The 16,548-nt window shown below is 40.5% G+C and overlaps 2 protein-coding genes across 4 annotated transcripts in view; one reads left to right on the top strand and one right to left on the bottom strand.

The window, feature by feature from the left end:
- The window catches only part of NTAN1 (N-terminal asparagine amidase), a 35,494-nt gene extending 23,068 nt beyond the window's left edge, over positions 1-12,426 (top strand). The window contains exon 8 of the mRNA XM_085237663.1: positions 11,990-12,426. Within this exon, the coding sequence (XP_085093789.1) occupies positions 11,990-12,109 (120 nt within the window). The 3' untranslated portion in view covers positions 12,110-12,426. The remainder of the gene's footprint in view (positions 1-11,989) is intronic.
- PDXDC1 (pyridoxal dependent decarboxylase domain containing 1) overlaps positions 1-14,688 on the bottom strand; it is a 29,650-nt gene extending 14,962 nt beyond the window's left edge. For 2 of the 3 annotated variants that reach the window (XM_085237651.1, XM_085237653.1), the window contains exons 1-7: positions 14,553-14,687; positions 7,052-7,128; positions 6,330-6,392; positions 5,610-5,690; positions 4,609-4,755; positions 2,642-2,831; positions 213-281 (exon numbers count right to left, since the gene is read on the bottom strand). In XM_085237651.1, coding sequence (XP_085093777.1) covers positions 213-281; positions 2,642-2,831; positions 4,609-4,755; positions 5,610-5,690; positions 6,330-6,392; positions 7,052-7,128; positions 14,553-14,573 — 648 coding nt within the window. In that variant the 5' untranslated portion in view covers positions 14,574-14,687. Of the gene's footprint in view, positions 1-212; positions 282-2,641; positions 2,832-4,608; positions 4,756-5,609; positions 5,691-6,329; positions 6,393-7,051; positions 7,129-14,552 lie in introns of all 3 variants that reach the window. The other variant, XM_085237652.1, reaches the window with a different exon arrangement.
- Positions 14,689-16,548: the final 1,860 nt, after the last annotated feature.

Raw genomic sequence — 16,548 nt, 5'->3', positions numbered from 1 at the left:
TACTATGTGTATTCCAGAAATCTTGGATTAAAATGTGTATTAGTATATATAAAAAAAAATACTCAGCATATGAAAAGGCCAACACACAAGCTGCTGGCATTTTAGAAAATTTTGTTTGATAGAGTTAGAGGCTGAAAAATTGAGTGAACATCAGTAAAGTTGTTAGGAAAAAGCTTCTTAATGAAAAAAATTCTTAGGGAAGACAAACTCACCATTTGATGCTGAGATCCAAACATAGTGTTACAAGGCACATGGCACATGCAAGAGAGGGGTAACCCTAGCTGCAATAAAAATGATGGAAATTGAGCAATTCAGACATGCTTCAGGATAATCATTTCAAATGTTTGCAGAAATATACATATTAAGCAACGCAAAAAATAATAAACCTTACAATACAAATCTGGGTATTACACCATGAAAAGGATCTTACTAAAATTTATGAATAAATTATTAGCAGAGGAAAGAAAGCATATGGAGAATTGAAAACAAACAGCCTCCTACAGTCAACATCTGTTTAGTACTTGAAATGCATATAGCATTTCTAGTTAGATACCTGTGCCCTGTAGAAGAGCTTAAACTCAAGCCTTTGTTTCTTGGGCAGCCTTGCACATCTGCTTTCTGGATGGACCAAATTCCACTGGAACTTCACAGACACTTCACCTCAAAGCAGAGAGCAAGCTGCCTACTTTGAGCACACTGCTTAATTCGGATTATTAAGTTTGAAGTTATTCCTTTGCTATGAGGGTAAATTTCAGATAACTTTTCATGATTAACGTGGCAGAAGAATGAAGTATCTTATACATTTTAATCTTTAACCTGGAAGATGACAGTTGAAATCTAGTTGATCATACTCATATCACTTTGTACAGAAGATCTAGCAAACTAAGATAACTACAGTTATAGACAAATTTGTACTTACACTCCACAGAAACGGAATTAATGTCTGATTACTCAATTGTAATCAAAGTTCAATTGTGCACTCTACAACTGTAGCAGAAATGCTAAGTCACAAATTGAAGTGGTGACTGAGCACCTGGTAGGAAGACAGGGCCAAGCCAGGGGAGCTCAGGTGCATGTAAGACCACACTTCATTTAAGGGTTGTCACTGGAAGCAAGGGTATCTTGCTGGAGATCCCTGCGTACCTGAGGTCTTCTGAAGGTAAGCAGCTTCTTTCCTTTATTTCTCTGCCCACAGCCACTGCATTTGAGCAAATCCCCACTTGCTGCTTGCCTAGGACCTTGCTGCTCTGCTGTCGTTGTGCTTCCCATTGTGTTACAACCACATACACCATTTATCACAGTCTAAGCTTAAACAGCATCGCTTAAGTTCAGTGATCACCCGATAAGGACACATTACCATACCAACAAGAGATGAGGCACTAGTGTTATTAGCAATCTCTGGTCTGTATTCAGAAGCAAAAGGTTCCCAAAATACCAGTTCTTAGCAGCATTTTTTGCGGCAATTTCAGTCAATAACTACATGCAACATTTTGCTTGAAAAGACAATAACCTTCACCACTTAATTCTCAAGTTCTTTTTGTTTACTTCCTTCTTTGGTACCAACTTTATTTCTCTGCAGTCAACATCTTTAATAACTGAAGTTGACCTCTGCCTATGTTTTATAGTTTTGAAAAGCAGAATTACTAAAGCAATGCTAACACACTGTATATTCTCCTATTACGAGCTTACAGATACTCCACTGACATCAAAGCATAGCCTTATCTGAAACTCCTTTCTCCTCTGCTCTACACTGCTACTGTTTTTACCATGGGAGAAAATTAAATAAATTCATGTCTCCCTTCATACCCTCTTTGAATAGGGACAGAAATCATTGCTAAGCGTCCTGGTTTTACGGGTATTCCATATCATGACATCAGGCCATCTAATGCTTAAGCACAATGCTGAGTGCATTTCCTGCATGCTGTGCTTTCTAGCAGCCTCAGCTACTTCACAAGTGCTGACGTTCAGACTGGGGGGAAGTCCTCTCATCTTTTTTGAGAGCCATGGAGGGCCTGCTGATAAAGACTCAACCTGACCACCTCTCTCCGTCAGTTAATTTTTTGGTTCATCTGATTTATTATTCTGAATCGTTCTGTATTATCTCACATTCCTTTTAATCAATCAGTTTCTCCTATCTCAATTGGATTTCTTCCTCTTCCTTCCTCTTCTTTCCCCCAAGAGGAGAGAGGGGTGTTGCATCATTAACTCTTCAAACTGGAACAGTAAATCTCAGAAACATACAGTAATTTAATAAAGGTACAAAAATCTATTATGTTCATTGAAAAACAATGCAGAGGTGAGACAATAATCTTCTCACATGAAATACCAACCTGACAATGGCTATCAAATGCATGGAAGAAACAGGAGAACTGCAGAGACTGCTCAGCTTGTCTGGGGAAACATGCATTCACTCAACTGAGTAGCACTGGGAAAAATCTCGAAGAAGCTCCAGTGTACATCCCAGGCAGACACACAGATTTTGAGTAAACTTTCACTGGTCCCAACAAATTTACAGGACTGCTGACAATAAAAAGCACCAGTTTCTTGCAGGAAGTATGGATATATTTGTTAAAATCTAGATTTCAAATAGGCAATGTGAAGATAGCTAAGTTTTATTGGAGCCCCACCTGATTTACTTTACCTGATTGCAGAGAGCTTGGCCCAAGCCTGTTCTAGCTGCAGAACTAATGTATATAACAGGCTGCTTAGTACATAGCACATTAAATCCTTCTACTGTATAGTCTTCATAGCATGTGTGAATAACAAGTCGACAGATTTTTAGGAGACCTTCGCGATCATCTTCATGATAATAAGCTGACCCATTTTCATACCTGTAAGAAAAGCTGAGTATGACCAAAAAAAACAACAAACCACCCACAAACCAATAGCCAGTTTAGTAACTAAAGTAACACGGACCAGTGAAAGAGTTCACAAAAGACAAAAGGTACAATTACCATCCGAACAGGATAACGCACAATAGAAGGAAACTGAAATTTTGTTGAGACATGCTGAGATTAGTAAGGAACAAGCAAAATAAAGAGAAGATAAGGCATAGACAGTTGAGGACAATCCCTCAACTGTCATCAACCACAGCAAGCAGCAACAGTGGAAACAGCAGATATGGAAATTTAATGAACAACTTACATATGAGATCCTTCCTTTAGCATTTTCTGGTGTGACAAGTACATATGTAGTATTGTAAAATTTAAGAGTAGCATTTGTTCACAAATGCTTTTATTTTCTTTAACTATTTCATCTTACACACACAACACACTACAGTAACACACATCAGCAATACTGGCATGACTTTTTGAAAGCTACAGTATCATGAGTGATAAAATGGGATTTTTATTTATTTGCTTCAGGAAGAAAAAAGGAATTTCTAATCAACGAGTCCCTTCCTACTCTAACAACCCCACACAGATGATTTCCATTATTCTCCTCTTGTGGAACATTATGCCATATGATGAAACAATCATTTACCAAACATCACACTGTATTCTAAGGTTTAGTAATATTACCTGCCACACCAAGAAAAACGAACTAGATCCAGGAACAGTAAAGGAGAAGTTTATTGAAACTATCTTTCAAAAGGTATAAAGTACCTCAGACCTCACAAACATATGCCTCAAGAAACAAGAATTCAACTAAATGATCAACCACTTATGTCTGCAACTGTACTTTGGTCCTTAACTTTCATACAGCCATCATAACAGGATTTTTAGGGCAACCATATTACTAACTAGTCCCTGCCATTCTGAAAAAAGAGATGCGTTGTCCTTGAGAGCAGCCCTGGGGAGAAGGACTTGGGGGTCTCAATGGATGAAAGGCTTAACACAAGCCAGCAGTGTGCTCTTGCAGCTCGAAAAGCAAATGGTATCCTGGGCTCCATCAGAATAGGGGTGGCCAGCAGGGACAGAGAGGTGATCGTCCCCCTCTACTCAGCTCATGAGGACCCATCTGGAGTGCTGTGTGCAGGTCTGGAGTCCTCAGTACAAGAAAGACAGAGCTGTTGGAGAGGGTCCAGAGGAGAGCCACAAAGATAGTCAGGGGACTGGAGCACCTCCTCTGCGAAGACAGACTGAGGGAGCTGGGCTTGTTCAGCCTGGAGAAAAGAAGGCTGGGGGTGAGCAGCCTTTCAGTATCTAAAGGGAGCTTAAAAACAGGAGGGGAGTCAGCTCTTGGAAAAGATTGATAACAGCAAGACAAGGGGAAATGGTTTGAAGTTGAGGGAGGGCAGATTTAGGTTGGATGTCAAGGGGAAATTCTTTACAGAGAGAGTGGTGAGGTGCTGGAACAGCTGCCCAGAGAGGCTGTGGATGCCCCATCCATCCCTGGAGGTGTTCAAGGCCAGGTTGGATGGGGCCCTGGGCAGCCTGGTTTGGTATTAAATGGGGAGGCTGGTGGCCCTGCATGTGGCAGGGGGCTTGGAGATTCATGGTCCTTGAGGTCCCTTCAACCTTGGCCATTCTGTGGTTCTGTGTTTTAAGACCTTTCAAAGATTAGTTGCAAGATCATGACAGAGGCTTCTTTTGCTGAAAAAGCAAAGAATTTGCATTAAAGAATTACTACTGCCTAGTCATACGTAAGTTTTTCAAAGAAACTCACCTGAAAAGCCTGCAGAGCCAGAGAGTAGTATCAGAAAGGATCCTTGTTGTGAGCTTCCTCAGTCTTTCCTTGTCCAGTACTGATATATAGGCAGCCAAACTATGTCCCAGTAGAGCCATGTGACCCTGCTCACCAACATTTTGAAGTCTGCAAGCCACAACGGAGAAATTGCCAACTAAGTACTAGTTATGAATGTTACAGTAACTATATGTTCGCATTTTTTGCTGTAGTGGTAGAATTTGTTAACATGGAATATTTATCAGAAATACAGTATACCAGTCACCCTCCCACTGTTGTGCATTAACACAGTGAAATGCTAGTACACATAACACTTGTGCGTTGCTTACCTTAGCTGCCTATAACACCTCATCTTCTTTATCCATTCAAATAAAATCCTTATGCTAATTGAAAGTTTATTGTAATCAGCTGGAACTAAGCACCTTATCTGCACTGTGACTTGAATGTTCATTAAACAAATACCTTTCTCTCCTTACGCTGAGAAAACTCAGGAAACTTATTATGAAGATAGTTAGAGGCAAGTTTTCATTAGTTTTTTTGTGTTTGTTTTTTCTTCTCCAAGCTGTTTTTAAATTATTAACTTCAAATAATATTCTACAGATAAATCAGCATCATTTCAATTATCCATGAAAATGGAAACCTCAAAAAAAAAAATAAATTACTACCTCTCCCTGTAGAGCTTGCTGGTATTCAAAGATATGTAAGACTTTCAGACTTGATACAACTTTCAGAAGGGAAAAAGCTGTGTGAGCTGTCAAATCAGAAACCATCCCCTTTTACAATCCAGTTTAACAATAGCCCTAACTCATTTAAGGCTTTGTAATTTTAAGAAGGCCAAGAACAGCACATTATACTACTTCACTATAGAATGTAATTAAGTAGCCATTAAAAAGTCACATTTTTGCAGGCCATTGTTACACATTAAAGCATTTTAAAGTGTAAGTTCTGTAATAATCTCATATAAATATTCATATTGACTTTACCGATAGGCCTGTGAAGACTCCTCTTCGTCTTCATGCATTAGGTTCTGAACTAACTGAAGTATGCTCACCATATCCTGGCCGCTGGTATACCAATGAGGGAAAACAAAAAACACCAAACATTAAGCACAACAACAAAGCTAGCACCATTGTCTAACAAGGAGGCCATTTAAGACACAGAGATATTTCAAACTGCTTTTCATTTTTAGAAAAAATTCAGTAGCTCCAATCCAAAAGAAATTTGGTTTATGTACATAAAAAACTTCAATAAATTTTGCAATGTTTTCTAAAGTAAATGTTTTCTCTTCCAGAGTGAAGAGTACAGAAAATGTAAGTTTTAGTTTTCAGATGCAATTATCTTTTCTGCCATATGCACAAAAGCTCCATATGATTTTTTCAATGGATGTGCCAAATGGAATTTTTTTTGAAGTTTTCTACCATATTATTCTCAGTTATTAATTTACCAGCTGTGTGTTCTAGTGAATCTTTATTCTATGCACAGGTATATCTACATTCAGTCTTTATCACAGCTATACGCACCAACGTTCTTCAGTCAGTGTGACTTCAGTTACCTAGGAGAAGTAATCTTTCTACCTTCATGACTATAGAAACTGTCACAAAAGTTGTTGTAGTACCTGAACTGGTAAATCTTCAGAGGTGTCACATATATTTTACCTATTATAATGTTTATAGAGCATTATCAAAAAAATACTTGTTGCCTACCTGCCTTGCAGCGGTCCAGGAATATCCTTCCGTGCATACTTCTTTTCATTTTCCTCCTCTTTTCTAAGAGACACAAGAACAAACTATGTATTTACTTTGTGTTTTGTAGCTGACCTTGACTTACAAGAATACGTACTCATATGTTTGCAACCTCTTTCGCTGAAAACAGTTTAATAAATCAGGTGAGACCAAAAAAGAAACAGAGTCAAAGAATCACAGGGAGCAGAAGGAACCTCTGTGGATCATCAATCCAACCAAGGCCCTGCTAAAGCAAGTTACCCACAGCAGGATGGCACATGTGAGTCTTGAATATCTCCAGAGAAGGAGACTCCACACTATTCCAGTGTCCTAAGAAGTTTAGCTAAGACTGAGTTAAAGACCTACTACATTTTGTTTCTTGAGTTCTTTAACAGAAAACATAAAACTCTCATATATGAACACATTAAAAGTTTCTCGCACAGTAGCAGGAAAGCATCTAATATACATGAAAAATAGACTCTGGATTTGCCCTAAATATTACAGAGCAAGCACAATATATATACAGATTTTTAAAAATTCTATTATTTGAGAAAAAGCTATTTTTGTAGGTGTAAGCTTCAGAATACAGTATGACCTTAAGATACTAGAAAAATGAATTCCATCTTGCTTATTAGCAGTATCATCTATAATTAGAACTTGCGCACAAATACTACTGTTTTGTGGTTGTTATTCTCTGTATATACCTTTGACTATCTTCTAGCATCTTCATGGCTTCATTCAGATTCTTTCCCATTTCTGCTAGAGTAGGGTCAACCATCTGCTAGGGAAAAGACCAGCATATTATTTACTTTCTGTTTCCACAACATTCTCATTACAAACTCATGTAATGTATATTTCTTTACAAATCATATGTTGTATCAACATAAATTCAGAACACAGAAAATCCAACAATTAAGAACATAGAAAATTAAAGCATACTACTATCTTAAAATAACTAACCCAAAACAGAAATTGTTTGTGATGTGAATTTTATTATCCACAATCCAAATTTTGTCTCCAATACAAGTTGCAGCCTGTTAAGTCCCTTAATGGACAACCTTATAGTTTGTTTATCAGGAAGGGTCAGTGTCTTTGTATTGAACAGGTAAGGGACATTCTGCCAGACTTTGCACTGAATAGATAAGGGAGGTTCCAGGACTCTGTGTGGAATATGTATGTAGCTCTGGGAAGACATCTGAATGTATACAAATTAAAACCTTTTTTGCGCAATTTTTTTAAAATTAAATTTAGAATTCATGCTGCAGGAACAAAATTGTTCACCTGCTACAATATTGAAGAAACAGTATTCATGCAGCTGTGTCCCCTGTGTGTAGCACAGACCAAAGTGTTTGCTCATGCACAAGCATACAAAAGCAAACTGAATCAAGGAAGTGGGAATAATTACTTGAGGATTTCACAAAGTTTTCATCTGGATGATCGATTTTGGGGAAAGAAAAAGCTGAGAGTTACCATATGTTCAGATACTACTTTTACAAAAATACTTACAGATTTAACTCATATTATAGCAAGTGGTAGGAGGCTGGAAGAATCAGTAGCCAGGCATAGCCACGTTGAATTACACAAAGGTTGAATGCTCTCTCTCTGTATTAATACAGAGAAGTGGCCAATAGTAAATGCTTCATGGAATAATAAAATAGTGCATGTATTCAACAATATTTTCCCACAGTAACTCCTAGCATCTACCAATATACATGTTTATTGCATTTGTTTTTTTCCTATAATATCCAGTGGCTGAGTGGCTCACAATTTATTTATGCACTGTGTGAAACAAACAAGTAGCAAAAACAAAAACAGTACAAACATGCAAAGTTCATTATCTCAAAGAGATTTAAAAATGAAATAAACACATGAAACGCATTTGAAAAATCAGAACATACACAAGTAGGAAAAAACCTAGATCTGCTCACTGAGTATTTTCATTCATTTTAGAGCTTCCAGAGTAGCACTGCAGAGAAACCCCGAAAAGGGTTCTTAGTTAAAGATTCCTAGGAGCAAAACTGGTTTTTAAGGGAGTAATTGACTTGGCATAATTTACTAATTGTGACTATCTCACTACTTTAATACAAGCTGCTGTAACACACAAGCAATTGCTGGAAAGCAGTTATTTGCTTGAATTTTCCTCAGAGTTGCATGCAAATATTCAAACAGACCTGTTGTAGTTGATGACACAAGATGCAGGGACATTACAAAAGAGCCTTTGCACTGCTTTTGTTTGTTACTAACACCAAAATTCAGCCGGAATTATAGCAGATGTTAAGAACTGCATGCATTTGCCTTGTGATTTGCTCAGTTATGCAGTAATTATCCATGCATTAAACCCCTGTAGTAATAAGCTAGCAGAATAAAGACATTAAAAAGTTTTAAAAGTAATGAGAAGTTATGCTAAGCTCCATAAAATACTATGAAATCAACAGTCCTTGAATTCAGATCGGGCTTTGATTGGAAAATAAATTCCTTCTGTATTTTTCCAATTGCTAAGTGGATACACAGCAATTCATATTCCTTGGAATTACAAGACACAAAAGAACCCTTTAACCATTCTGTAATGAACTTTATATATGCTTCCTCCTCCATTCACATCAGTAAGGGCATGGACATGTGTAGCAGCAGGCTGCTTATTTCAAACTGTATGAAAAACAGGTGTTGCAAAGTTGCAACAGCAAATCGTTCTGTTAAAGAATTCTGGATATGCTTTAATAACATGCCATAGTAAAGTTGCACGCTGGTTCAGTTTAGTCTGTAAATAAGGTGATGTGTATATAAGCTCCAAGCAGCAAGAAACAGTATTTTTTGTATTTTTATAAAGAGACTAATAGACAAGCTCTTGAATACCACCTTTTGAACAACACACTCATGCACACTTTTGGGGGAGGCAGTGAGAGTTACAACAGCTGCATCATATATAAAGACTTTTCCTAATGCCTCTCCAATGCAGTAAGAATTACAAAGGCAATTTCAAAACCAACAGCCGTAAGATTTGAAGCACAGCAGAAGATGAACATATATACACGCAAGGAAAACATGAAAGTTTTCAAGCATCTTTCTCACTACAGTAGCAGAAACTTTAAAACCGTTTTTTAAGGTCACCCTGCTACACAAATCATTCATTTCTTCACAATGAACTGTAATCCTAATAACAAGACTGCAAAAAGCAACCCAAAAAACTTGAAAACTGAAATAACTTGGAAAAATTTTGTACATAATGATCTGAATTTAAGGACCTGTCTACACAACATGAAATTCGACACCTGACTTGCATGTAATTGCTACCAGGCTGTCAAACTAAAAGTTTTCCACCTGAGGCAGCTCAAAGGTCTTTTTGTCTTCCTAAATAAGAGTTTTAATATAGCATAACTGCATATATTTTCAGCTCTCATAAGCATTCTGTAACATTTATTGCACAGTTAACTTTCATTTAAATGTATTTTCAGATGTCTAACTCTAATGACTTCCAATATGCTGTGGGTCAACTTCCTATGCATTTCGCTAGGAAACTCAAATTTCTTTACCAAGCTTCTGTTTATGCAGGACTTCTAGCTATTTATCTTTTTTTGTCCCTGACAAAAACTATAAATTCCTATAAAGGAATTTTCTTTGCTTGGTTGTTTATGATGAGGTATGTCCTTTTTCTAGCTTCTTGATTACAACTGTTAAAAGCATGCCTACACAATAAGCTGCTGCTTCTGTTATTCAATGCCTTTTTTCTCCACGTGAGTACTTATACAACCCCTCTTGAAAGAAGTAAAAGCTCCACTGGACAACAAAGTAAATACAATTTTAAAGCAGGGTGCACTAAAGCCCTATTTCAGGTCACTTCCTTTCACCAACATGCTTCAACCAGATCAATTCTTTTTTACCTCCTGCAGGGTTTGCTCCTTCATGCGTATCATACCAACAAAACTGTTTTAATCTCTGTGGTTCCTTCTGCCAAGTACTAACATAACCCTCCATCCAGCACAGCAAAATTTTCACAGTCCTAAGTTTTTCTTCATCCCATGAACTTAACTGTGTTAAACGCATTTTTGCTTTTTTTTCTGGTCAAGTCTGAGATGATTTATGTGATTGCTTAGGCCTACAATTCTTGCAGAACTGAATGACAGGGGAGTGGCGTGACTGCTTTCAATCTGTGTCCTTAGCCATCCAGAAGTAAGCAGTGGACCGGGTGACCCAGCAGAATGCAACAATGCTCTCAGCTCCGATACCTTTCAGATTCCCAGTACCAGTGGTAGTTCCAACCTCTACCATTAGTAAGCACATCCAGACACACTGTCAAAATCCACTGCCACCACTGTTTGAGAAAACACTGTAAACGTCTACTGGCTTATGGAGAAGAAGCAAAAGATATAGAAAAAGTGGGGAGGAAAAACATGAAGATAAGATTTTATTCAATCAGATTGGGAGCATTCTATAATGAAGTGAAAAGGAACAATACAGGACAGCAGTGATTGATAAACACACAAACATTTGAAGAAGCAACAAATTTCCTGAAAGTCTGTCTTTGTACATTAATATGAAAGCCTTTTTAGTATGTTTTTCCTTTGCTGACAAGGCATTAGAAATGCAAGCAGGGAAAAACTACAAAAAACTGGGACACTACTTGCAGAAGCACCTCAGAAACTAAAACTGTTTACGTAAGTCTTAAATCCTGCGCTCAGGATTCCCTTTCCTGGAATCAACAGGAGCTGACTAATCACAGTAAGGTGATCCTTCAGCCATTTGCATTACAACACGCAACCGTACTTCAAGCCCTAAGAAGGCATCTACTAGCACTTCTACCTCCCATTCTTCCAAAATCCTGACATTGACCAGCCTATTCTGATTTTTCCCATTTACTGCCTTTAAGATGTACTAATCTAATTCACTAAGGTTAATTCTGGGAGAGGTCTGATTTGTGTCCATGCTTTTGTATCCTGTAGCTCCAAATTTATTATTTTTAAGTACTTTGAATAGTAAAATATTTCAGATATTACGTTAGTATTTCACATCTCATGGTCACTTGCCAAAAGGGGAAGTGCTCATCTCCAGCTGCAATAAAACGGACCATTAATTACAAATTAAAAAATGAGAACGCCAGTGTTTCACAACTTTCATTTTGAACTTCTGCTGGCTTTTCTGTACACAGAAAAGGAACATCAGAAAGGGATGCTTTTAAACATCCCTACATAAATACGTGTGTGCAAAGAGACTCGTAGATGTAGCATAGTATTCAGTAGAAATGTGCCTCCTTTTCCCCCTTACATCATTACATCTGCCCATTAAAAAGTTTTACTTCTGAAAAATAAATACTGTTCTCAACTACAAATTAGTCTCAAAGAACAATCAGTGTTCTTTACCCGTAAGGGTACCATATTTATTCCACGGGCAAAGAAATACCTCAGGTAACAAAAGAAGTAGCCATTTCATGACTTGAATGAAAATGGCACCATATTAGCACAAGGCTTCTGCTTACAGGCACCTGTTCTTTTGAACTTTATCACTTCCTTAATGTGCAGCACAATTGCATGCACATCTGCTGCTTCAGGTTTTCCATAAAATTACCAGGATGTCACGGTATTTAATGCAGTAACAGGAGACAGAAATCACATGCTGAGCGACAAACCCTAACTTTTTTTCGTGTTTAGGAAAAGCAGCATTGTGGAATGGATTGTGATGGAAAGTGCAACAAGAGAGCAGAGCAACAAAGTCCCTGGCCACATCAAGTGAGGATCCACTCAGACAAAACAGCAGGGGCAAGAAATTAGAGCAAGAAACTGCTTACCTTTGGAAGGCCTGCAGGGTCTTCAGGTATGTAGAGATCTCCTGTGAGATCCCCTTATCTCCACTGCCAGCCCTTAAAATGAGAGCTGGGAAGGGGTGCATCCTGGCCCAACCTTTCCAGTCACTCAGTGGAACTGACTGCATTGCACTGCATGCACCTGAGCTCCCCTGGTTGGCCCTGCCTTCCCACCAGGTGCTTCATCATTGCTTCAGGCCATGACTTAGCATTTCCACTACACAGAGACAGCAAGAAGTTGTAAAGAATTTGTCTTTTTTTTTTTTTTTTTTTTTAAAAACCAAAGTCACCTTACTTGAAACTTAAAATGTTTAAATCCTTTAGGGGATTGCTCATGAATCACAACACATATGGAGACAACAACAATAGTTCTGCTGCTACTTACATTTCTTAAGTTTAACTTAGGCTTCAAGAAAAAGTTATATCTTAAGTTCACCAAAAGAAGATTTCCGAATTTCATTAAGAAAATAATCCTTATGAAACACAATGTTCATATACTAGGAAAAAAAAAAAAAAAAAGCCATGTCTGCTGATAAAAGAGTTCATCTCCAAAATGAAAGACCATTGATGTGCACACCTGTGTTTTGGAGTCTACAAGTTTTCCTCACAAACCTATCCCAGAATGTTTTCAATTCACAAGAGATTTATATTCTACTTACATCACTTAATCTGCATGAAACTAATAAATGTAGTCCTTTGATGTTATCCTGCCTTTCTGTTAGTTACGTGATTCTACCGAAATGCCTTCTTTATTGACAAATTTTAATACAAGGCATAAAGTACTTATCAGTGATATTCCAGTAAGCTGTATGTTTAAGTTTATAAAAAGAAAAGAATCCGTGGTTCAAGTAAAAGGCACCCAGGAGCATTTTGATACTCCTTAAACAGGCACAAGGTAAGTGGTTACAAGTTCTCTGAGTATAAACATATTCCAACTTGAATGAATTTCAAATTGATTTAGCAAGAATGCTTCTTTAGTGATTACAGCAATCAGCAACTATCACAAGAGGGTACTAACTGCTACTTGGCTAAAAGACAATAATTGTAGTATGATATTTACTATACAGAGGACCACAGTTTTTATCAACTAAGGACAAAAAAGTTACGATAAAAAAAAAACAAAAAACAAATGGCAACAGTTTATGGATATCTACTTATTTGTGTATACTGACTACCAAACACGTTAGTTCTCAGAGTCGTCACTGTTTACAAACTACACCTTACATCAACAATACAAATAACCAAAACGTGGGCTTCATTAAGAAATTTAGGCATTTAATTCTTGCACAGCATTTTCTTTGCTTACAGTGATCCAGTCCAACAAAACTTTTAAGAAGTTTGTCAGTAAAGCATTAACATTTCTTTAAAGTCAACTGGACTTAAGCACAACAAAGAGCATACTCTAAACTACTATGCACAGCTAGATATTACTTCATTAAGCTTTCTTCTATAAGCAGCAGTCAGTGTGATTTTTGCTAGGACCAGTAAAGATCTGAAGTTTTTAAAGCCTGCCAAAGCCAAGTCTCAAGTATTGCATTTTTCATCTGCATTTAAAATAGCGAAACGTTTCACTACCAACTCACTAACTACATCAGGAAAAGGCTTTCTGAATTCCCTTTTTACCCATTTTACAACAGCACATCCTATTCACACTTGTCTAGCTGCTTCCAAAGATTACATAGGACTGAGCATGCTGAGTATAATAAATGATGTAAAAGGGAAGGGATACACTAAGATCTCAATTGCATAAGAAATATTTCAAATAAATACTGTCTCAAAGACAGCAACAATGGTGCTGAGCCACACACAAGCAGTCACAATACGAGCAACCCATTCCCTTCCAGGAAGCACAGCAGATGCAGTAAGAGCCAGCACAAGCGTGACAGATCCTGAGTAAATGCTAGATTCTCACTGATTCACAGCGACTACAGTATAAGTTCAGTCAGTGACTTATGCTATGACAGAATATTTGTTTTGTACACTGAACACAGGAGAGCAAACCTGGAGCTGCAAACACCTCCAGGATAAAATGAAAATTAAAAAAAAAGCGAGAGAAAGAGAAAAGAAGTCAAATATTCTCCTGCTGAAGCTTAACGAAAATACCGTTCATCTTATTTTTAGGGAAGAGAAGCGTTCTCAAAGCGTTTCGCTGGGCACGGCCGGGCAGCACGGCTCCGGCGGTGCTCCAAGTTCCTCAGGCTCGCTCGACACAAAGCAGGCGTTGAGCGCAAACCCAAGCTCCCGCCAACGGCCGGCCCCGGCTCTCTCCGCTCGGCCCCCGCCCCATCGAGCGACGCGACCGCCGCGGCCCCCTCGCCCCTCCGGGCCGCTCGCCTCGCAGGCCCACCGCGCCTCAGCGCCCGGCCGCTCGCAGGCGTCCCGGCCCCGCCTCGGCAGCCGCCCGCACAGACCTTCTCCAGAGTCGCGTCCATAGCCGGTGGACTCTCCGCTGCACGCCGCCTCCCGACCGGAAACTTCCGCCTCAGCACGGGCCGGCTCCACGCTGGCAGCGCTGACGAGGCCACGGCGGGAGGGACGATGAACGCACTCACCTGGGGAACGGCGCCGGCACGCCCCGCAGCACAGACCACCGCTGCGGCAAGGCAGGGAGGAGCTGAGGCAGCGGCGCTGCCATCGCAGTGCTGCGGACCGGGGAGAGCACGTCAACCCCTGCTGCTTCTCCCCCTCTCCGGCCAGTGGAACGCTCCTGGCGAGAGGCCGGGGCGGTGACAAGTTCGGGCGCACGCGCAGTGAGCGCGGCCCGAAAGCTGCGTTTGGTTGAGTTACTGCTTTCGGCGTGGCGGCGTTATCGCAGCTCCGCACAGAGCACTGAGCCTGCTGGCCGCCAGGTCGGCACGGATTTCAGGGAGTGCTCCGAGCGCTCCACAGCCGGTCCTCACCGGCAAAGAGCACTAACGGTCCCGATGCGACCACAGATCCACCGGCAAAGCTCAACTTCATCTCAGTAACTTCTCCTCACAGTGCACCTTTGCCAGTAACCCTTTCACGAGCCGAGGACTCTACCGGCCATGAGGGCAGCGCGCTTTTTGCCCGCGCTGTCTTCCCGGGAAGGAAGGTCGCGCACCACACACGTTGCCCCAGGTCACGCCCTGCTCAGCTGTGGGCGATGGACGATAGCCGGGGCGCTGCTGCGCGGCGCATTACATCGCTTCCCCTGGCACAGCAATAATGCCTTCATTTCCTATCTTTAAATTTGCTTGGTAGTTAGATTTTGGTACTTGAATATTTGAAAACAATGTAAGAGACGCTGGCAAAAAAACAAAACCAAAACATGACAACATTAATTCGATCATTTTTTACGATATTCAAAAGCACTTAGCGCAGGCTTCCTGGATCTGAAGAAGTTTTCCTTGTTTTTCATCGTTTTTGTTTTTTTTTTCCTCCCCTTCCTTTTTTAACTTCGCGTTCTTCCCATGTAATCACGAGAGAACGGATCGCCAAGCCCTGCACTGCACATCCACGTCAACAGCATCGGTTCTTCTTTCCGCGGTCTCTGCTGCCGCCTCGTGGCCAATCCACGGACTGCGGTCGTCTCTGGTGCCGCAGGCAGCACAACGCATGCGCACAGGCATACGGAAGTGACGTGTACGTTCGCGTCGCTCTGCGCAGCTAATCCATCAATCTTTATTATAGTTAGTTCTCCAGGTAACAGTGCGCATGCGCCCGTAAACATTCTGCGAACCACTACGGTGCGGGCGAGCACTGAGTTCTTGGACCGCGGGCTCAGCGAAATTCTTCCCCTTTCCAAGACAGGATGTTCCTTGTCTATTTCCTCGGGCAGTTTTACTCCCGAGCCCAAACCGGGAACGGACCGCTTCTGCTCCCAGCGGCACAAGCGAACGTCGGGGAACATCAATTGGTTCAGCACTGCATGCCTAGTGCGCTTTCAAAATAGGGACAAGCGTAGCACTGCGTCAAATAAGCCCATGCGTACGGCAGTGTCGGTAACAGCGCATGCGTAGTGCTCAGCCACTACAGACGCATGGGCCGTGGCCTAAAGGCCCAGCGCATGCGTAGTACAGTGTAAGAACAGGCGCATGCGTACTGTGCTGCAGAGAAAAGCGCATACGTACTACGGAGCCAAAAATGGCGCATGCGTACTACCGTGATAACGCAGGCGCATGGTCATGTACCAGGAACGACGCATGCGTATAGATGTGCCGAAAATAGTGCATGCGTAGACCCAGACTTGCATATGCGTAGTAGAGTGTACACACTAGCGCATGCGCATTGAAGGACAGTGAGTGGAGCATGCGTACTGCAGTGTCTGGAGTGGCGCAAGCGTACAAATGTACCAGGCTTTGCGCATGCGTGAACGAGCGACGGGAGTGGCACATGCGTTGTGATGTGCCGAACATGCGTAGTAGTAGTATAATAAGAGTGGCA

The sequence above is a fragment of the Meleagris gallopavo genome, chromosome 16 (genome assembly GCF_905368555.1).
Source record: "Meleagris gallopavo chromosome 16, MGAL_WU_HG_1.1, whole genome shotgun sequence".
Taxonomy (NCBI): Eukaryota; Metazoa; Chordata; class Aves; order Galliformes; family Phasianidae; genus Meleagris; species Meleagris gallopavo.
This window is presented reverse-complemented; position numbering and strand designations above follow the sequence as displayed.